This window comes from Anas platyrhynchos, chromosome 1, assembly GCF_047663525.1.
Source record: "Anas platyrhynchos isolate ZD024472 breed Pekin duck chromosome 1, IASCAAS_PekinDuck_T2T, whole genome shotgun sequence".
Lineage (NCBI taxonomy): Eukaryota > Metazoa > Chordata > Aves > Anseriformes > Anatidae > Anas > Anas platyrhynchos.
This window is the reverse complement of record NC_092587.1, coordinates 11,584,129-11,607,811: the sequence shown is the minus strand read 5'-3', so window position 1 is coordinate 11,607,811 and position 23,683 is coordinate 11,584,129. Positions and strand designations below refer to the sequence as shown.

Here is a 23,683-nt window from a genome sequence, read left to right as displayed (position 1 = left end):
CTAGTAACCTGGAAAAAAACGGGGGTTAGTAGAACTTTAAATGTAAAGTCAAGAAATTGACTAAAACCAAAACTGCAATATAAACATTTAAGGTGACATAGTAGTACAGAAGAGGATAGCTTGCACTTAATGTTGGTAATATTTTGTTTTCTTAGAAATAAGTAAGATTAAAATAATAGTAATAATAGGCATTGAGTTTTAATTAAACATGTACTTTTTTGGTCTTTTCACTTTTCTAAAGATAACAATTCAGACTCTTGCCCATTTTCTTCTATTTCTTCTATAATAACTGTATTTAATTTCTCAGATGGGATTTTGTGTATTCTGTCTGGGTAAAGACAGAGAACTAAAAGGTGTAAGATGGCCGAATCAGATGATTTAAATTAAAATATGAAAAACAGCAAAACAGAAGCCTGAAGGCTTCTGAATGATTATCTCCACAACACAACATATACACTCTACCAACCACAAGAAATTCTATCTATTAAGCACATGCAGTAGCAGCTGAAGATAATCTTACAGAAAAAATGAGCCTAAGAGCAGGTGATGGGGACTCAAAAGGAGGTCATAACAAACCACAGCTATTTGCAAGCAAAACAACAAAATCTCTTGAAATAATCCTCTCTCAGGAATGAGGCTGCAAAACAAACGTGGCTTCTGAGTATTCTACCAACTTGCCAGATGAAGGGAAAAAAGCTGTATAGTTCTAAATATAGGAATGACATATACAATTTCATATAACTGTACTGCTGTGAAACAACTCTAATCAATGTGCTAGAGCAAACAGTTTCCTGACATTTTCAAATAAAACTGATAGATGGTGTATTGCCCAAATACAGACTATATTTAACTACAGTTTCTTTTACTATACTGCAGAATATTTTAGATTAAAATAAAATACTTCAAAATCACCAGAGGTGAGCCTCTGCCACTAAATGAAGACTTATGCTAGCTCCAGATGTAGATTCAGGCCTGCACTGCCCTACAAGTCAGCATTACATAAGATGTTATTTGTGGAAAGTATTGCACTAACGAACTTTATTCTGAATATTTGCCAAAACAGTACAATTACTCTTCAACTTTCTTGGGTTCTCCAAAAAGAGTATGTATTATTCCATGATCCTGAGAGTTACTACTGATGCAAAGCAGCTCTGGAATGTAAACGGGTATCAGTTGAAGCATTACTTCATAACTAGAACTAAAAACTGAGATTGGTGAACATGGCTGAAAAGATCTTTTATTTTTTTCTTATATTTCTCTTATCTTTTATTAAGAAATAATATTTGTGAATCATACATAGGCTGTAATGACTGTTACTTCTGTTCCTGTAAAATTAAAAATCAGTACAAATTGGCTGCAAATTTCAACACAAGTAACACACATGTCAGAGAGAACATATGCAAGCAGACCTTCAGCAGTAGCTCTGATTTTCTGATTTTGGGAATGTTAATAAACAAAAAGGTACATCCTATCCATGGGATTGTTGTAGGAAAAGTCCCCAGTTATGAAATACAATGTTTTTAAGATCAATAGGGCCAAAAAATGAATTGTCTGTTTATATTTAAGACTAGTTAAGAGTGTAAAAAAAGTAGATACCATACAGTTCTGTTTTCTTGCTAACGGGTGATAAAAGGAAGATGAACTTGGGCCTATTTCCCTTTGTACACCTATGGGTGTAGTGAGTGTTAAAAGGGCAAGAAGGGCATAGAAAGATCTGTAACAGATACTCATAGTAAAAAAGTATAAAAATACATGCACTAGGCACAATTAAATGAAATAAAAATCCATGCGAAGTTGGGGTGTCCTACTTGTAGTATCTCCATCCTTAGAACATCTGCTTCTGTCATTGTCATGTATTTATATTTACCAAAGTCTTTGCTCACTACTTTTTTTTTTTTTTTTTTTTTTTTTTAATCCCTTAATCTGCCTGCTTTCACTTGCCAGTATCCCAACCACGTGCTGTTTATTTCAGAAATAATTCTTTATCCTTTATTCCTAAATCAGGAAACTACCTCCGAGATTATTAATTTTCCTAACTTAATTATTTCCTGACTAGCAGTTTACATCTGTCACTTTACCACACGAGGAACCCTAAGCCAAGACTAGGTTATCATATATAACATTTATGAACTGAACTGTTATATGAAAACCCTTACCTCATGGTAACACTGTGGAAATTTGCACAGCAGAGCAAAACACAAAATGGGCTGTAGCAGGCAGATTTTTGCTTTGCCCAGCAGCTACCACTGTCTGATGTGAGTCTGTCTGAAAATGAGTCTGCCAACAGCTGACCTGTCTTTAGGAAGTACTTTGCTATGACCGAGGCTGTAGGCCCTGGTAAATGCAATTTTATGAACTCCTTTGGTACAGGCACCCCTATACTTTTATATATCCTTTCTCCCTTCTTCTAAGGTAATTTCATTACCTTACTATTTTTTCCATTCTCATGTCACTCCCTCCCCCACCCCTTTTACATCATATTTTGTCTCAGCAGACAGACCGCTAACCAGCATTTCACTCTACTCATGAGTGCAGGAGGTGTTCCTACACACTGCTGCTGCCTTCACAGAATCACAGAATCACAGAATTTCTAGGTTGGAAGAGACCTCAAGATCATCGAGTCCAACCTCTAACCTAACACTAACAGTCCCCACTAAACCATATCCCTAAGCTCTACATCTTGCTGCCTTTTAGCTGTGCCTGACTGTTCTGTTGCATGCATGAACCATTCAGGAGGGTAAATGATTGGTGGCAGAGAAAATACTTACACCTCTTCTCTGCCCAGACACTCCTCAGAGAGGTAGCACAACCAAGAACAACCAGATAAAATGTTTCAGAGGTCTTATGAAGTCATAATAATTAATGTTGTTCAGGGTTTCTTTAAGAAAGGGTTGTGTGCATGCTTGTAACAAGAAAATGTTAAAAATATTTAATTCAAAGTTGAGCTGATGAGATTTATGTACTTCATTTTGTGTCATTACTTATGATATAACCAGTGCCAACATTCAAAGACCCGTATAAAGAAAAAAATCCAACACAGCCAGTAACAATTGCATACTTGATACATATTTTCATCAAGGCGAAGCATTATAGGGGAAAAAAAATGTTTAACTAGTGTACTAAAAGGTAAGCCTAACTTAGCATTCTCCTGGTAAAACACCACCTGTGCCGTCAAAATTATTTTCTTTTTAAGCCCATTCTGTGAGCAGAAAGTGTTGAAATCTTATAGAAAGAAAGAAACAAACCTAAAGACTCACTGGAGAAGACCAACCTTAATTTAACATGCTTGGTTTATAGACTTGTACGTTATGAGTCTTGAGTACGTTACTTGTATGTTATGAGTATGAGGCTGCACCTCAAGTACTGTGTTCAGCTTTGGGCCCCTCAGTACAAGGATATTGAGGCCCTGAAGCATGCCCAGAGAAGGGCTACGGAGCTTGTGAAGGGGCTGGAGCACAAGTCCTGTGAGGATCGGCTGAGGGCACTGGGGTTGTTTAGTCTAGAGAAGAGGAGGCTCAGGGGAGACCTTATTGCTCTCTGCAACTCCATGAAAGGAAGGTGGGGAGAGCTGGGGGTCTGCCTCTTCTTACAGATAACCAGTGACAGGACCAGAGGGAATTGCCTCAAGTTGTGCCAAGTCAGGTTGAGGTTGGAAAAGAGGAGACATTTCTTCTCAGAAAGCAGTTGGGCATCGGGACGGTTTGCGCAGGGAGGTGGTAGAGTCATGGGACATGTTTTAGTGGGTGCCATTGGTGGCAGGATGATGGTTGGACGAGATGATGGTGCTTTTCCAACCGTAATGATTCTATCATTCTAGGAGCCAATTCCAGCCAGCTCTGAAAGGGACCCACTGGTGGCCAAAGCTGAGACATCAAACGACTGGTGGCCCCAGCACCAGGACGCTGCTTCTCCCTCCCCCTCTTCAACAAAAGCAGGGGAAAAATATGATGAAAAAAACCCTTGCGTGCTGAGATAAAGACAAGATCACTCACTGATTACTATCATGGGCAAAAAAAAAGACCCAACGTTAAGGGAGATTAACATAATTTATTGCACGTTGCCAAGATACTAGAGCAGCCTCCTCCAGGCCACATCCCATGCCACACCGGGGGCTCCTCCGCGGGCTGCAGCGTGGAGATCTGCCCCGTGTGGGACCCATGGGTGCAGGGGGACCGCCTGCTCCACCAGGGGTCTCTCCACAGGCCGCGGGGGAACGGCTTCGAGGCCGCCCCTGCGCGGGGGGGTGGGGAAGGGGCTGGTCCCTCGTGCCGAAGCGTCGTGAGGCGACATATCGCAGGGCGGGACATCGGCGACAGAGGCCGTGCCGGATGACAACAGCCTCCCCGCCACAAGGCGACCCTCAGCCTCCGGGGCCGCTCCGTCAGGCGGTGGCACGACCCAATCCCCCCTCCCCTTTGAGCACAATGGAACCTCCCGCTCGGTACCACCACATCCCCACCCTCAACTGCTCCCCCCCCAGCCCCCCCGCCGCTGTAGGCAGGTGAGCGGGGCCGCGCGGTGACGAAGCGGCCTCTCCTCCCCGCCCCGTCACTCATCCCTCTCCCCACCAATCAGCGCCGCGTTCCGCCGGCGCTCGCCCCGCCCTCCTCCGCGTGCACGCGCGCGCCCCCCCTCCCATCGCCGTGTGGGTGGCGCGCGCGGCCGGGCGCCTCCGGAGGGGCGGGGGCGGGGGCGCGGCTGCTCCGCGGCGGGGAGGGAGGGAGGGAAGGAAGGAGGGACCCGGCGGTGCCCGGTACCCGGTGCCCGGCCTCCAGCCTCCGGGAGCCCCGCTGCCATCTCCGCGTTTCCCCAGGAAACGGCTTCGGGGAAGCCCACCCCAGCCCCTCGTTGTGTGTTTTGTTTTTTTTTTAAATTGATTTTTTTCTCTATTTTTTATATTTTTCTTTATTTTTTCTCTTTTTTTCCTTTATTTTTAATCCTTATTTATTTTATTTATTATATATATATATATAATATTATTTTTTTTCCCGTTCCTACTCTTAAACGTGCCAGGTGAACGCTTCCGTGCGCTCTAGCGAGGGAGGGGGGGAAGGAGGTCGACATCGCCCCCCTCCCCCCTTTTTTCTTTTTCTTCTTTTTTTTTTTTTTTAAAAATTTCCCTTCCCGGTCGAAATCGAGCAGCAGCAGCAGCCCCCATCCCAAAATGGGCTGCACGCTGAGCGCCGAGGACAAGGCGGCGGTGGAGAGGAGCAAGATGATCGACAGGAACCTGCGGGAGGACGGCGAGAAGGCGGCCCGGGAGGTGAAGCTGCTCCTCCTGGGTAAGGGCAGGGCGGGGAGCAGCCCCCCCCTTCTTTGTTACAGGGTTTGTGGGGTGGGGACACCCCTTTGGGCCCCCCCCCCCGTGGATCTGAGGTTGGCGAGGACCCGTCGAGGCACCCCCCCCTTCCCCTCCGAGGGATGCCCCCGGGGGCGCTTTGGGGTGGGGGGAAAGGGTTCAGGGCTTGTTGTTTGCTCAGAGGAGGCCCTAAATCCCTCACAAAGGGGCTAACTGCTTAAATCCGGGCAGGGGGCTCCGTGTGCATCAGCTGGGAGGGGTTCAGAAGGCTGTGGGGTGGGGGGCGCTTGGTCTGGACGCTTGTTGTAGACCTTACCTAGTGTCAAGGGGGAGGAAGGCAAGGAGCCCTGCAACTTCTCGCATCCTTCTGGGAGTTGCTTATGTTGCTGGAACCCGACAACGTAAAGTAAAACCTTGATGAGGGGTTATAAAACGTGTAAAGTAGCAAATTGCGTTATATAGCATCGTGTGTTTTGGGTTTTGCTTGTCTGTACTTGGAGCTACTTGTTTCGTGTGTTTTGACTGGTACGGTGATGTGGAGAGCCAGAAGTAGGATTACTTCTTAAAATTGCTGTAAAAAAAAAAAAACACAAAGAAGCAAGGTTTAATTAGAAATACCTTTGTGCAGGACCCAAACTGTTGTACAACTTGTGGATGTCTGGGTGCTACAAGACTTGTATTGTACTGATGTTATAAGGAATCCTGCGTGATGTGCTTTATGGTTAACCAGACTGGGTCGTTCTAGCCTGGAGCTAAAAAGCTGTGGAGTTTGTTTTTTATGGTGCCCTTTTCCTCCTGAAGCTAATTTTCTTAAAGTGCTACTCAATTTCTCATTCCTCTTGAAACTTATTTTCCTACAGTGTTCATCAACAGTGGTCTATTTACTACCAATGCCATGTACCGTTTACAGTTTTTAAGTAACTTTGTTCTTCTGCAAACTTCTAAAACAGCCCCAGACAGGTACAGGAAACTGAAGCACTTTCATGTGTACATGCAGAGCTGAGGCAAGCCTAGTCTGGGAAAAGCAAGCGTCCTAAAATGTACGTATAGTTTTAAAATCTTGCTTATGAGGGAAACAAAGCTTTTCTCTCCAGTTTGCTTTCCAGGGTTAGGCTGTTGGTTGGTACTGTGCCTGTGCAACTTTGGAAGCCTCAGACTGTTGCATGGAGAGGTTATGCTCTATTTGATCAGTAGTAGTACTGCAGAAAATGTCTTGAAGGTGCCAAAGTAATTATTTTTATGTGCTCTGGCAAGGCATTTAAAACATTTTTCAGATTTTCACTGTTCTGTTTAGAACATTAAGTACATGTAGTTTGGTAGTCATTAAAATATTCTTTGGATATGGATAAAGTCTCTTTTTATAGGAAGATGCTTTAAATTTGAGAATTAATTTTGTAACTGTTTTTAGTAGTTTGATGCTCTGGTGTATAAAGTTAGGGTTTTGTTTTCTAAAATTGTTCTGATACAGAAAAGCTTTTGAGGAAGTTTTTTTTTTTTCTTTCTTTTCCGGAATCTCAGAAAATCATAGGATGTGAGTCAAATGCATGCATTTCCTCATAATACAGCTCAGTTGGTATAGTGTTTCCCCCTCCCCTATTAAAATGAGGTGTGAAAATTAACAGGTTAACTTCTTCTTCTAGGACCAGCATTCAAATCATTTTTTTAAACACAAAATTCCTTAAATGTTTACTGAACTCCAAATGAGGTTTTGTGTATACACCCATGGATACGTCTGGGTGTTTCAGTTTTCTTGGAATTAAAGTTTTCCTGTTAAATTTCCTTGCAACTGTGTCAGATGTCTTAAATGTTATGCAAATGCTTTATGTGATGGCAAAACTATTTTAAGTTACTTCCACTAGAGTCAGTCTCTTCTCACCACTCACTTTCCGAATTGCTTGCTCTGCCCATATGTCATAGTTGATCATCAACTCGGTTGTATTCCTGCATCTATTTATGGGCTTGTTCTGCTAAAAAGATACCGGAATAAAAGGAAAAGTACAAGTTGTGGTCTGCTGGCAGGAAAATATGTGGTGTGAGAAGCATCTAAAATACCTTGCTTATGTAGAAAAAGAGTGTGTAGCTATAAACCTATTGGCCCAAGGAGAAGTTTTACTCCAGCATCTGTAAAAGCTGTATTTTTGTATGGTGATTAGAGAATCCTACTGAGACTTGAATTAGTATGTTCAACTGGAAGATATGGTTATAATTATAATCAGTCTATTTCTGGCATATAATGGAATAAAACTAAATTTAGAAGCTTTTCTAAAGGTTTCTCTAGAATTTCAATGATTTGAGAGAGGTATGACTGCTGTGCAGAAACCATGAGTTTGTGAATAATATCACTGACTGATGTTAGATTTATATTTTGTTGTCTTGTCTCTAGGAAGAAACAGCTAGACTTACTCTGTTCAAAGTAGTATTGCTTGGGATTATTTAACTTCTTTCATCATGTCTATAAATTGGTACCTCATTTGGTACCAATTTGGTACCAAAAATACTGATGTTGAAACACTATCTATGTAAAATAATATTGTAACCTTCTAATTCTGTGAGCTTTAATGTGATATGCTAACAGCAGGAGAACCTTTTCTGTAAAATTTGAGAGTCATCCTCGTTATTAGAAGCTGAACATGAGCACATAATTTGTAAGCCAGCTGGCAAATGTGTTTGTACATGGAGCTTGGTGATTTTATTTTACTTTAAAATCATTAAATAAATGAGCTTGTTTCATTTAAATTCATCTTGGATCAATGTATCTCCTATTTGTGATGAAGAAACATTTTTTGACTTCCCATGAAATTTAAGTGCAGTCTAATATGTTGTTCACTGCTAAAAAAAAATCTAATACGCAAAGCACTTTTTCTTAGGCACTTAACATTTGTATCAAATTGATCCTTCGTATACCTGTTTCCTGGTTGAAGTAATATTTTGTTTTATTATGTTTTTTGTTGTTGTAGTTTCTTACAGGTAAACTCGTATATACTGCTTTTCAAAGAAGTAGTTCAGACCAGGTATATCTTCTATCTTGGCTGGCTTCCAAGGAATAGAGGCATTTGAACCACGTTCTTTCTGTCTTCTGATTCCCCATCTTTCTAACTCTTGGTGTTCAGAAGAAAAAAAAAAGCCTACAATGATGCTTGCAGAACAAATGTAATTCTACTCATGTTAGGAGATGGTGGCTCTCCGTGGCTGGTCTGTGTGCTGCATTAATATACATGTGATCCAGATCAGGTGTGGATTTGCAAGTGCCTTTCTGTTGAATTAGCCAGAGCACATAAGACTGAATTTATGCCAACTGCAGGAGAACAGGCAGTACCTCATTTAGAAGAAAGCCTTCTGGTATGAGGTTAACTCATCAAGTTTTATGAATACATTCAAACTGGCAGTATGAGTTTATAGGATTAACACATCTGATTTGTGGATTATCACATTTCTCGCCTAATACAGCAAATCAAGTGTTCAGGCTCATTGAACAAGGCATTCAGGAAGGTATTTCTTTCACATTCTTTAGGAGTGGATCCTGGGGACCAGGAAGCCACGGATCACATTTGACAATTGCAGTTCTGCATCATCTTTCTAGATAATCATGCGTCCAGATTTTAGTTCACCAGATACTTCTGTACTGGTGACCAGTATAGCTACTTCTCCATTCCTGAACAGATGCTCGTGATTCACACTGGAACAATGTTGTCATGTTCTTAACCTATTTTTCAGTTTAAGGCAGAGTACTGCTCTTAATCTTTTTCGCTGCAGTCCTCCCTGATGCTTAAGGCATTAACTAGAATTACATTCAGTTCTAAACCTTCACATCTCAAGCATTTTTTTCTAGCTGCTTTTCTTTTGTTCCAGACCTGCATATCTCTGCTTAGTCAATTGACTCCCACTGCATACTCATCTTTCCAGCAGCAGCATCCTCATAGTCTTTACTTTCCTTCAGACCTTGCTGCACCATGGGGAAGAAAAAAGTGCTTTTTGTATCATTCCTTTTCTTGCCTTTCCTCCAGTGTATTCTTTCTCCATGCTTGAAAACCTACAAGAATTTATAAGTCTCAATTTACAGAAGCTCTCAAGCCTTATTCTCGCAAACATATATTGCACCTTTCAGAGGTGTTGACCACATTTTTATTAAATTACGCCAACTTTGATTGTACTGGCCTAAAACATTCCTGACAATATCTCCTGTCTGATCTTCAAAGGCAGCTCTCTATCTATCAGATATTTACAAATGATACCTAAAAGAAGTGGTTAATATTACTTTTTGTTTAGAATGGAATATTTCAGTTGGTAGGGGCCTACAAAGATTGTCAAGTCCAGCTGTCTGATCAAAACCTCTCAAACATTAAAGCGTATTGTTAATCCAAATACCTCTTGAATGCTGGCAGGCATAAGGCATCAGCCACCTCTCTAGGAAGCCTGTTCTGGTGTTTTATCACACTCGCAGTAAAAAAAACATTTCCTGGTATCTAACCTATAGCTCCCCTGGCCCAGCTTTGTGCCATTCCTGTGTGTCTTATCATTGCTTATCGTGGAGGAGAGATTGGCTTCTCCTTTTTTTCTTCCTCATGGCATTGCAGAAAGCAAAGAGGTTACCTCACAGCCTCCTTTTCTATAGGCGAGACAACCCAAGTGTCCTCAGCCTTTCCTCAAAGCATGTGCCTTCTTGCCCTTTTACCAGCTTTGGGAGAATATATAGTGGGAGAATCACTTATTTTTGACTGGCATTTACCTTTGACGAATTTCATGCGGTTGCTGATTGCTCAGTGCTCCGATCTAGAGCTGTTTCTAAGGCCTCTTGTCACTCCAGGGAGTCAACAGCAAGTCCCAGACTGGCATCATCAGCAGTCTTGCAAAGAATGCATTCCACTCTTACATCCAGATCATTGATAACAATGTTCAACAGGACTGGTCCTAAAACCAAGCCCTGGGGAGCACTGGTAGTGCTGGATGGTCCACCAGCCAGCTGTAGCCCCTCTACAGCCCTTTGAGGTCTGCTGTACAGCCAGTTCATCACCCAGCATAGTATCACCTTGTTTATCTCACAGTTAAATGGTTTGTCCAGAAGGATGCTGGTGAAGGATGGTATCAAAGGCCTTACTGAAATCCAGAAAGATTATATCCGCTGCCTTCCCTTCAGCAACTAAGTGGGTGGCCTTGTCATAGAAGGAGACCAAATTACTAAGGCAGGACTTTCCCTTCATGACCTCATGTTGACTATGCCAGATAATAGCTTTGTTCTTTAAGTGCCTTTCAACATCCCCCAGGACAATCTTCTCCATAACTTTCCCAGGTACTGAAGTTAAGCTAACAGTTTGTGCTTTCCCCCCCCTTTTTTTTTTTTGGTTTTGTTTTGTTTTGCAGACTTTCTGCTATCTAATCTGCTTAGATTTAGGTGCTTTTTAGGAGAAGCTCTGAAACAGAAGCTCTCTTGAATTTTAATGTGATACAGCTGGACTTTGGCATCAGGATGTTGTTTATGTGGACTTCTATATCTGACTTGTAATTAAATTGATGTAATCCTCAAGCCTTAGTACTGAATATAACACTTTCAAAAGATAAAATCAGAATTACTAGATTTCTCATAGTGTAATAATTACCCTTGTTTTTGTGTGAGGAGGCTCATGCATGTGCAGAAAGCACAGCTATTCAGTCGTGTTTGTATAATTGCAGTTTGGGTTTTTATGCTCGTCCCTTTCTATTTTAATGCTGGTGTAATAATTTGCAACATCATAATATTGGTCTTTGATGTGCATATAGACTTCTTTACTACAATGCAAATTATTTTCACTGTGAAAATTTCTTTAAAAAGTTGCCATTTATGATTGCATTGTGATTTTAATTCAACATCCTGACAAAAAATTCACTTCAACAGTTCAGTACAACATACCCTGAAAGAAATGATTTTAGAAATGGCTAAAGAGAAACTGTGTATTTTGTACTGTGCCATGATACCTGCAGTGGGGGCTGTCCTTTTTCCTCTCTTGATTAAAAGGTGTAGTTTATGGATGTACATAAAAAATTAGTTTAACTTTTGTATCAACCATTACATGTTTCTTGAGGGGGAATTCAAGAGTTATGCAACAAATATTTCCAGTGTCTATGCTTAAGATTATTTTCCCTTTAGTTGTCTTTTAAAAGCAACACAGTGTTTTTTTTTTCCTTGATGTTTTTTCCCCCTCTTGAATCAGAAACAAAAAAAGCTCCAGTAAGGTATTTTTTAGTAATATAGTTCACTCCCGGCATCAACGCTGCCTCAAGACAACACAAATTCTGTGTTATGCTACCTGAATTGGTTTCTTTTTACCTTCTCTGGCAGCACAGTTAATTGTACCATCATTGTGTTGGTATGACAGCTTACTTCAGTCCTACAGATTTTATTATTGAAGCTCACCCCCTTTCATGAAGAGCCATTTTTAACTAACTGCGGGTTACAGTAATGCTCCTTACATAGTTTTGTTGGGACAACTTGAACTCAAGCTTTGTCCTGTAGAGTTAGGCCATGCTGATTTATGTAACTGTATCCCTGAAGTACCTTGTTCTATTGCTGCTGTATTTGTAGTTGTCTCGGTACTCTCAGAAGGAAGAAATGGGCATATCCTAAAATCTGGCCAAATATATTGAAACCCAGCCATCGGTCTGCTTCAGAGGGCATGAAATTCTGAAGTGAGTTTTGCTGCTGGGTTTGATGGATGTCTGCAGTGTTTCCTGTAATGTGCTTTCTGGCAAATGTCAAGGTAGAAAACTGGAAGTAGAGAAGAGAGATTTAAGATGTTCTGTTAAGTGTGAAGATTTTTTCTGCCATGGAAACGCTGCCATAAAGATCGGAACTGACTTGATAATTAGCTATTATAAGGCTTTTTCCAAAATGTGTATAGGAGAGCCTGTATTGATGGAAAACTTGCTATTCTGAGGCTGACTCTTAGTCATTGACCAGCTTTACTGAGCTCAGCTGTTCTATTTATTGCTCTTGTTTGTTCAGTGTCCTACTGTTGTCTCAGGCTTTGTGTAAATTACTGTTTTGTTATTCTCTAAATGGAGTTTGGTTGGCTTCACCTGAGAGATTCTGTATGCAAAAAAAGAAATATTTAAGCTCATAATGTGTATAAAGGGTAGTTTGAAAACTTGATACTTCAAACTTGTAAGAGCAGGAAGTACTATGGAAAAATGCAGAGTTTTTGGAGTGGCTCAACTTAGAGGCATTTCTGAGCTGAAGGATAGTGAAGATACTGCAATATATTAGAAAACAGAGACAAAATAGCAAATGCTTTTTTGCTGAGATAATTTTGCCTACTAGGAATGTGTGCTTGTGCAATAAGTAGGCCGAGGCTGGCAGGGCCCTCTGGGTCCATCTGGCCCAACCCCTGCTCAAGTGGGACACCCAGAGCAGCCTGCCCAGGACCACGGCCAGGAGGCTTCTGAAGATCTCCAAGGAGGAGACCCCACAGTCTCTGTGGGCAACCTGTGCTCAGTATCCAACACAGCGCAGAAGTGCTCCCGGTGTTCAGGCAGCACCTCCTGTGCTCCATTTTTGTCTATTGCTTCTTGTCCTGTCAGTGGGCACCACTGAAAAGAGCCTGGCTTTGTCCTCTTGAGGTGAGGCTGTCTGGCCTGTAAAAAGACTTACCTCTTCTTAAATATGCTTTGTTCTCCTTGTCCATTGAGTTGGTTTGGTAGGCACAGGCAGGACAAAATAAATGAGAATCAGAATGGGAAATGGAGGAATAATGAAATGTCATGCTCTGTTTGCACCTGTGTGTTCATAACCCTTTCACAGTGTAGAAGTATTAGAGTTAGGAATTTAAAAGATCTTTCACAGTATTGTGACTTTGCTGTTGGAATTAGGAAAGCTGCAGAGCCAGTTGAAGATCTCTGGAACTGTCCATAGCGTGAATATGTTACAAGAGGTAAAGTGTTATGTGTCTGTGTACGCTATCTCAGCAAAATGACCTAAAGATTAGCTAGTGTCACAGATACCCACATGGATTATTCCTTGCAGGTTGAGAGAGGTAATCCCTCCTCTCTACTCATTGTTGGTGAGGCCATGCCTGGAGTGTTGTGTCCAGTTCTGGGCCCCCAGTACAAGAGAGACATGGGCATGCTGGAAAGGGCCCAACGAAGGGCTACAAAGATGACCAAGGGACTAGAGCATCTCTCCTGTGAGGAGAGGCTGACAGCTGTGACCGTTCAGCCTCAGAAGAGGAATCTCGGGGGGATCTCATAAGTGTGGATAAATACCTGAAGGGAGGGGGCAAAGAAAATGGAGCTGGGCTCTTTTCAGTGGTGCCCACTGACAGGACAAGAAGCAATGGACAAAAATGGAGCACAGGAGGTTCCACTTGAACACCAGGAGCGCTTCTGGGCTGTGTGGGTGACTGAGCACTGGCACAGGCTGCCCAGGGAGGCTGATTTTTTTTTTTTTTTTAATTGTTCATAATATCATTCTTTCAGGATCTGAACCATTGGGGTACTTCACTTACAGCATATAAGAAACAATTCTTTAGAGACTTCTTAACAAGTGTTTATGTTAAACATACCTTAAAGCACATGAATTGCCTTCCTTTCCTGGCGTTCGTAATTGAAGGACCATTGAACCTCTGAGTAACCCCATTTCTTCTCTATTTAGGTATTAACTTGATAAATCAACTAGAGGTGTTGATGTACATCCATATGTTGATATGAGAGTTATGCATTTGTATTGAGAGATGCATGTAACCTGCAGTATTTGATATACCTATAAAAATTGATACTGAAATTAGAAAATACGTTTCATATAACTACTTATTTAAAGGAATCAACATTTGCATATATAGTGCTTCAGTCTATGCAATAAACTGTGCAGTGTTACTTTTTCATATGTGCTTTTTAGAAATGTATTATTGCATTTGAAACATATATAATACGCTTAGCAAAGTACCTGATTGCATTTTTTGGTGAAATGTAACTGTATCTAGGCAACCAAAGTGGACAGGAAGTCCCTACAATCATTGCTCTAAACTGATTGCTTTTAAAGAAGAAATCAATGTACTGTAATGAAAATTCCTGTTGAAACTGTGCAGCCGGTTTATAATTCTCAGTATCTTTTAGAACTTAATATGGTCTGGGTTTTGACATGAAAACACTGGTTAGAGGCACAGCTGTTGGAGTTAAATGGCAACCTGTACCCCATCATTCTTTTGTAAAGTTTTTAAAATTTCTCTCATGCATCTATCTATATAATTTTCTTATGTAGATGGAGCTGATAAAATTTGTTTTGCTCATAACATGAATTGTGCATCTTGATGGAGAGGAAATTCTAAATCTCTTTGTTTTTAATAGATTCTAGGGAAACTAATAATGTTTCTGCCTGGTTTCTAAATCCATACTGGAATGCTGGAAATAAGCAGGGTATGTTGTATAATAATGTAGTAACATAAGCAGTTGCACCAGTCTAAAAACTCAGTATTGCTAACAGGAGAGAGCTCTTAGAGCATCTGGCTGAATGGTTGTACCCTTTCCCTGGCACTTCTGAGTGTTTAATTCAGTTTTGTGCTGGTTTAATAGTCAAATTGCCTATTCTGTTTTGACTTAAATTGACCACTCCAGCAGCAAACTAACTGATGATAATAACATAATGGTCTGCTGCTGAGCACCTGGATCGGTAACTGCAGAATGAACAGCAGAGGTACGTGCCTGATGCAGATGGAGCACTGGAAATGAGCAGCAGTGGTTGTAGGGGCAAATGGGTACTGAATGAGATTCTTTCAGTTTCTGTGTTTCTCTGTCACAGTTTACTGTACAATTCAATTAACAATCATGTGAAATTGTGTTCACCTGCCAGGTCCAGACAGCGGACGTGTTGAGCTCATTCAAAACCCACTTTTATTTTAAAGCATTGCTGGAGTAGGAGATAGTGCCAGGCTTTTTCATGAAGTGTGTTGATAAGAGCACTTCACTGGAAAACGGAGGTGTGAATTTTGGTTTCCTTCCAAGTCTAAGGAGAGTCAAACCTATGTGTCCTTATTCTTCTGAATGCTGTTCTAACTTAGAGGTTGTAGTCTTTATTAGGAAGAGTCCTTTTCTGCCCAGTGCTTCGTGCAGAAGCCAGATGGTAGTGGCTAAGAACCATAATTATCAACTCCGTGTCCAAACAGTAGAGTACACAGAAGAATGGAGATAGTAGTCTCCAGTTAAAACAGTGAAGTCATACCAACATTATAAACTGGGTACAATGTGATTGGAGTATTGAAATGTAATTTTAAAATTGGCTATGGTCGGAGGTAAAATGGCTTGCAATAACAGAACTGGGAGTAAAAGAGACAACTGTCTGGATTACTTAGAGATTCTGGTCAATTAAATGTAATTTTGAATTCCCATTCACTTCAGAATCTACTAGTGATGTACAGTACGAGACTGACTGCAAGTAGGCTGCTAAGTCTTGTCTGCATTTTTGATGCATTAAATACTTCTTTAAGCATTTTGAAAGCGGATTTCTCAGCTGTATGCTGATTCAGTTACTGATCCTTATTAAATCCGGTAGACTCTTAGCAAAACCATTATATGCCTTCTAAAGCTCTTAAAGACATTAACGAGGATTCCTTCTAATATGCTTTAGTGCCTCAGTGTTTGCTAGCAAACGCTGTCATTTTATTTCCTAGATGAGAAGATACTTAGATTATTTTCTGTCTGCTGTTCTGAAACATAGGGCCTTTTGGTGTTACAATAGTTTTAACCATGACAAAATACTTGTTTGAGGCTAACAAACTGCTATTTATATAGGTATCTTTATTTCTCACTTCTGGTCTTGTTGGGTGTGACTGCTTGTTCAAATAGGTTGAAATTTGATAAACTGCAAAGCTTTCTCAGCTTTATTTGAGACCAGTTGTTTAATTCAAAATCCATTTTAAAAAATAGATTTTTCTTTCAGTAGTGTTAACCAAAAATAATATTCTGCTTGTAGGGAGCTTTGTGTGAAAAATACATGTGCATGCAATCTTTATTTCTTCTGATTCAAATACAAATAAGAGTTCTGAATGTGTTTTTGAAAAAGATTGGTCTGGATAGCTAGACCTTTTCATTTAATATTCCATTCTGTGTTGCTTGTAAGTCTCTACAACTTTTTGGTAGAGGTAGAGACCTTTTGGCAGTGAATTTCGGTTGACAATCTATGTGTTTATTATCCTCATCTTTATGGATCTCATAGTCCTCAAGCTATACAAGATGAAAACCTCTCTAGACATGGGTGAAGACTAAAAATTTGTGTGAACTAAGATTTATTACGCTACTTTTAAAATAATGGGCTGACCTTTAGTATAACTGCATTTGCCCTGCTATAAAACTTTGACAATACCCATTTGTCTCATTTGCAAATGATGCCTTGGTGTCGCATAACAAATAGAGCTTTAAAAAAACAACAAACAGTTCATATTTACACAAGAGATCTCCTTCTGTTTTGTTATGAATGTAACCACCTTGCTTTCTGATTTTTCCCAACTGTTTGTATCATTACACAGTAATCTGAGGTAGCAGGGACAATTGGAACTGTCACAACTGTAGGTATTACAATAGTGTTGTTCTGAATCGCAAGTGGAGCATGAGATGTGAATTCCAGGTTCTTTTGTTATATGTCTCCACCAGAATAACTGGCATAATGTATACCTATGTAGCAGTTGTAACTTCTTTGTAAAGTTTCTTTGGTTGTGACTAATGATTGTCTGCTTAATAGCAGACATTCTGTCTGGTATCTCAGTCACTGAACTTCCCGTCTTTGCACAACGTGTTTATAGCTGAACTGTATTTACTGTTTGTAGTGAACTGTAAAAGACCATGAAGGCCAACCATACTGTCAAGAAAAAAGGGCAGAGTGGACTTCTGCATGTTTAATAATACTAGGCATGTTGTACTCTGATGGCTGAATTTGATGGTAGCCGTCTTGATTAAAGTAAATTTCCTGCTAAAACTAAACCACTAAAGTGGTTCTTTCTGTTGGAGCACTTGGCATGTAGTAGGGTCATACAATACCCACTCAAACTCACACTCTAGAATATCTTTAATCACATCCTTTCATAACATGACTTCAAACTACATAGTGACTACTGTTTCTGAGCATACCAATATGTACCCTCCGAAGATAACCACTTTTACTTACGCTTTTTAACTAACAAACAACTTAAAGTCCTTAATTTTGAAGAGTAGGTCGGTTATTTGCTATTCCATTAAAAACACCAAATGTCTGGGCTTTGAATTTTTAGGAGATTGCCATTTCTTTTAGAAGATACTAGCATAGCTTTGCATTTAAGTAGTTAACTGATAGTCTTATCAAGCTGCCCTTGGCATTGCCATGTTAAATAAACTTGGAGCTGCAAGTCTTTTACCTGTTGGTGGTGTGGCATTTAGCGATCATGTGTGCTCTTTGACAACTGTAGTTTTCATCTCTAAGAATTTATCCATTCCCTTAATTTTTGGCATAATCAAGTAAGAGGCTTATTTCAAAACCTTTGAATCTCAGCTTGTCATGGTTCTGATGGTTTGGACATTTCTTGCCATTTGTGTGAAGCTATGCATATGAATTAATATATTAATTGAAGAAAATACTTCAGAGTTTAAATTATGATGACACTGTTGCTCATCTAAGGCAATGTTTCTGTTTTCTTTCAAGAGATTGTAGGTTTAAATAGTTATTCTGCTCTAGAAATAAACCAGCATGTGGCTACTGAAACTTTGAGAATTTTTTCAGTTCTTTCATCTGAGTCAGTGTCACAATTTTAGAATCTGTCACTCCTGTGGCTTCAACCAGTGATGTAATCTGGGATTCACACTCCATTACTGCATTGTTAAGTTACTGAAATATTTTCTTCCAGATAACACTCACACAGCTTCATTCTTAATTCATTCAAAATCTGCTGACATATTCAAATTCCAGTAGCTGCAGAAATTCACAGACTAATGCCACTTCATAAGTAATGAGTACCCTTTAAGAGAAAACCTTTAGTTGGCTCCACAAACACAATTAGGGGGAAAAGGAGCACAAGCTGTCAGCAGTTATAGCTGCCACAGAATTAGAAGAAAGCAAGATGGTAGTGGATAAGAAGCTGGTAACAAGGACCAGCAGGAGGGAGAGTCTTTCTCCAAAGCCTGAGATGTCCTTACAGAACTGTTTTAACACTCAAATCTCTCTATGCTAAACACACATAGCATGGGGAATAAACAAGGGGAGCTAGAGATATATGTACATCTGCAGGGGTATGACCTCATTGACATTACAAAGATGTGGGAGGATGGCTCCCATGCCTGGAGCATTGGAATGGAAGGATACAGACTCTAGGAAGGACAGACAGGGGAGACATTGTCTGGGCAGCCAGGGATCAGGGTAGGAAAGCCTGTTAGAATTAAAACTGGCCAGAGATGTCAAGGATAAGAAAGGCCTCTATAGTTACCTCAGTGATAAAAGGAAGGCTAAGAAAATTGTGGGCCCTTTCCAAAAGGAAATAGAAGACCTGGTCACCGGGGTTATGAAGAAGGCTGAGGTACTAAATGACTTTTTTGTCTCAGTCTACTGGCAAGAGCTCCAGCCACATAGCCAAGGCCCCAGAAGGCAAAGGCAGGGACTGGGAGAATGATGAACTGCCCACTGTAGGAGAAGATAAGTTCGAGACCAGCTAAGGAACCTGAAGGTGCACAACTCATGGGACCTGATGAGATACATCACTAGTCCTAAGGCAACCGGTGGATGTAGTTGCTAAGCCACTATCCATCATATTTGGGAAGTCGTGGCAGTCCAGTGAAGTTCCTGCTGATTGGAGGAGGGGAAACAACCCTATTTTTAAAAAGGGAAAAAAAAGAAGACCGGTGGACCAACAGCCCAGTCAGTCTCACCTCTGTGCCCAGCGAGATCATGGAGCAGATCCTCCTGGAAACTATGGTAAGGCACATGGACCTGGAGGTGTTGGCTGATGAGAAGCTCAACATGAGTCAGCAATGTGTGCTTGCAGCCCAGAAAGCCAGCCACATCCTGAGCTGCATCAACAGAAGTGTGGCCAGCAGGGTGAGGGAAGTGATTGTCCTCCTCTGCTCTGCTCTCGTATGACTCCTCCTGAGGCCCTGCATTCAGCTCTGGGCCCCCCAGCACACGCAGGACATAGACGTATTAGAATGAGCCCAGAGGAGGGACACGGGGATGATCAGAGGGCTGGAGCACCTCTACTATGGAGACAGGCTGAGGACGTTGTGGTTGTTGAGCCTGGAGAAGAGAAGGCTCCGGGGAGACCTTGCAGTACCTAAGGGGTGCCTACAGGAAATCTGGGGAGGGAGTCTTTGTCAGGGGGTGTAATGATGGGACAAGGGGCTTTAAACTAGATTTAGATTAGGAAGAAATTCATGGCGGGGGGTTGGAACTGGGTGATCTTTACGGTCCCTTCTAACCCAAACCATTCTATGATTAAGAAGCGTAACTGTCAATGTGGTTTCAGAAAGGGTGAAGGGGGAAGCACAAGACAAAAATAAACTCTGTGAGGAGTATAGAGAGACCAGAGACCAATATATTTGTGTAGAGGCTGGTGTGGGCGAATATTTCAGTTAGTGGTCAGCCTGTCTAGTGGATATGTAGAAACAAGTTTTCACTGTTTTTCTTGTACTAGCTGGCACGTAGGTGTTTTTGAATATAGTAACAATGATTAACAGCTCGAGTTCTAATAGAAGTCTCATTTCTGGTAATGTTTCATGTAGTGATAAATTCAAGAGGTGATATTTACAAGCTGTCTGGCAATTCTGTGATGTTGTAAGAGGTTACTGTCCCCATAGCAGAAGCAGCAGAAATCACTGGGCATTCTGCTTGTGCTGTCCTCAGGGATAGCTGAGGAGCAGGCACCATTCACCTTGTATCTGCTACTGTAAAGTGGTAATATCTGGTGGAAGACCGGGTAGGAGAGTTGTGGGGAAAGAGCATTACAGTGGATTAATCCAACAATTTAGTTATGTAATATAAACTTTGCCTGTCTATTTAAGCTGGTCTGGTGCAAGTCTTCTTCTTTACAGTCTGAAGAGCTGACACGCACACATTGAAAGTTTTATATTAATTACTCTTGTCCAGACTTGGGCTCTTCTCTGGAAACATACAAGACTATTCTACTTGTTTGTAGGTTCTGTTCCTTTTCAGATTGATTTGATAGTTCAAAGCCAGCCTTGTTCTACTCCTCAGTTTTTATCTAACTCTACCAAGTATATCTTTCACTCAAATTTAATCCACATTTATTTTTGTGTTACGTTGCCAGGAATATCTTTGTACTATTAGAAATGGTTGCACTTAACAGTTGGTTTCTTCTAAAGAGGGATACTATGTACTTGAAATAGTTTGGACTGCTATTTATTTTGGTATATGAGTAGCTTCTTCAGTAAGCAATTATCAAGTCCTTCACAAGTTGGAAATGTTACTGTCAAGATCTTAGAGCTTAAAACCATCAGTTTCTATGCTTGAGTTCATAAAACATTTGTTTGTGAAATCTGTAGTTCTTGAATACTTATTATGTGGGCAGTGTGGGGGATAATAAATCATGAGATACTGAGAGTAGTTTAAAGTAACATTTTTGCCGACCTGTTATTTACAGTCAAATTACAAAAATACTTTTTAAAATTATTTTTTTAATACAGACATGCTCCATTTAGAAAATAAATGAGTATTAAACCTGCTTATAATGATGTTTGCTAAAATTTCACATAGTTGTCTTAATATTTTGTGTAAGTCTACTGTGTGATTGGCCCGATAGCAGCTTGGAGAGCCAAACATTGGCTTAGCTGTTTCTTAGATTTGAGTGTTGGTAGCCCTACTCAGTTTATTCAGAATGCTATATATACAGTTGGTCTGTTGTTTTTTTTTTTTTTTTTTTTTGTTTGTTTGTTTGTTTTTTAAGATATTTCCACACAAAGAAGCCTCATTTTGTTTTCCTCTCCCCTCTGTTTCCAAAGCTGAAAGTTGGCTTCAAAAGAAAAATGACAATTTAGTGTCTATATAGTAGGGTTTATGCAGGAAACATGGTTCTGTTTCCTGTGTTCAGTTGTGCTGATGAAGGTGGTCATACTTTTTCTCCACACTGTCAGTTTGTATAATGAAGCATAAAGATCTATCTGCCTTCTGGCAAACAGGTATAATAAGAGTACTAGACGTAGGATTATGTCAATAAAAGCTTTGAAGACAACTCTGTTTTAAATGGGATTTTCATAGGATATGTTGCCCTCTGACTTGTCTTACTGAGGAGCTCCTATGATGTATTACAAAGGACACCAAGTACGCAAGAGAGATGAAAATACTCATCAGTTCCTAAAGCCTTCTTTTGTCAAAGTGGAGATGACCTGACAGTTAACTTACTTTCATTCAAAACCAAGCAAACAAAAATTCCCCACCAGTCTTTCAAGTTTGGAACTGAAAGACTGCTGCTTTTCTAGTCAGAGCAGCACTGCCATCTCCTTTTATCAATCATTTTCTCTTATATTATTACTATTCTAATAACATTTTTATATTACTGTCTGAACCAATAAGGCTCTCAGTGTTAAATTTATTGGCAGCAGTGAAGCTGAAATCAAATATGCCAGTACCAGAAATGATAAATAGTATCCTTTACTAGATGATTGAGGAATATACATTCAAGTCTGTCTAAATTTGGATAGGGTTTCATAGTGACAGTATGGCCATCTCTGACATTTTATGTGCAGCTGTCACATGAAATATTTAATTCTGCTTGCTCCCGTGTAATACTTCCTACAACAGTTCTCATTTTGCTGTACAGAACACACTGAGATAAAGGAAATGATATTTTATATCAGTGCAGCTCTGCGTCTGTTTGAAAGCCTGGCTGAGCTCTGCTTTCTGGAATGCAAAAATAGTGAATCTCCTTTCAGTATGGGACAGTGAGTAAGGTGTCATTTTCTGACATATTTTATAAAAGTTGTTAGTCAAACTGCAGGCAATTTAGCATGAAGCTTAAAAAAAAAAAAAAAAAAAAAAAACCTCCACACCCAAGATAAAAACAAGAACAGCAGGAAAACAAACAAACAAAAACACTATTTCTATTTTATGGTAAAGTAGGAGAGTCCATTTTCCAAGAGCTCATTATTCATATTAGGTGTTTTGTAGTAAGTTGCTTAATTTTTTTCATATGTATTATGAGTGTTTGTGGTTATGTCTTGTGGTTACAGTCTGTCTAGGACCAGTACTGTTCAATGTCTTTATTAGTGACATAGGCCATGGGTTTGAGTGCACCCTCAGCAAGTGTTCAGATGACACCAAGCTGAGTCATGCAGTTGATACACCTGAAGGAAGGGATGCCATCCAAAGGGACCTGGGTAAGCTCGAGAAATAGGCCCATGTGAACTGCATGAGGTTCAACAAGGCCAAGTGCAAGGTGCTGCACCTGGGTCAGGACAATCTCAGACATGAGGACAGACTGGGAGAAGACGTCATTGAGATGAGGATTTGGCAGTTCTGGTGGGCAAAAAACTCAGCATAAGCCAGCAGTGTGTGCTTGCAGCCTAGAAGGCCAACTACGTCTTGGGCTGCATCAACAGAGGTGTGGCCACTAGGTTGAGGGAATTGATTGTTCCCCTCTGCTCTGCCCATGTGAGGCCCCACCTGGAGCCCTGCATCCAGGTCTGGGGCCCCCAGCACAAGGAAGGATGTGGACCTGTTAGAGCGAGTCCAGAGGAGGAGGGCTACAAAGATGATCAGAGGGGTGGAGGACCTCTCCTGTGAAGGAAGGCTGAGAGAGCTGGGGCTGTTCAGCCTGGAGAAGAGAAGGCTTTGGGGAGATGTCACTGTGGCCTTCCACTACGTAAAGTGGGCTTATGAAAAGGGTGAAGAGGAACTCTTTACTTGGGTAGAAAATGACAGAACAAAGGGAATGTTTTTAAACTTAGAAGGAAGATTTAGATAAGATGTTAGGGGGAAATTCTTCACTCGTGGGAGGTAAGGCACTGGCACAGGCTACCCAGAGAAGCTGTGGATGCCCCATCCCTGGAGGTGTTCAAGGCCAGGTTTGATGCAGCCCTGGGCAACCTGGCCTAGTGGGGGTTGTTCCTGCTGATGACGGGGGTTGGAACTAGGTGATTTTTAGGGTCCCTTCTGATCCGAGCTATTCTATGTTATTTAATGGGCTTTTACAAGAATTCTAGGTATTTGGTACAATTTGATGCTGACATTGTAGAGAAAGAAGGGTAATCAACTTAAGAAAAACTGAGTAGAAGGCATTATAAAATAATTTATGATTTTATGACCAGTCTTGACAGTGAGCTGCTCAGTTATTCAAACATGTTAAATTTTTAACAGAAAGGATTTCACAAAGTAATGTAGTTTAAATGCTGTAGTAACATTTATCTCCAAAATTTTTCTTGAATGCAGAGAGATAAAAGGGAGATTTGCTTTCT

At 40.7% G+C, this 23,683-nt stretch overlaps 1 protein-coding gene across 3 annotated transcripts in view; it reads left to right on the top strand.

The window, feature by feature from the left end:
- Window positions 1-4,699: 4,699 nt before the first annotated feature.
- Window positions 4,700-23,683, top strand: part of LOC101797591 (guanine nucleotide-binding protein G(i) subunit alpha-1) — a 36,017-nt gene continuing 17,033 nt past the window's right edge. The window contains exon 1 of one of the 3 annotated variants that reach the window (XM_038187695.2): window positions 4,700-5,282. In XM_038187695.2, coding sequence (XP_038043623.2) covers window positions 5,165-5,282 — 118 coding nt within the window. In that variant the 5' untranslated portion in view covers window positions 4,700-5,164. Of the gene's footprint in view, window positions 5,283-5,619; window positions 5,706-23,683 lie in introns of those variants that run through there. The other 2 variants (XM_038187699.2, XM_021270347.4) reach the window with 2 other exon arrangements.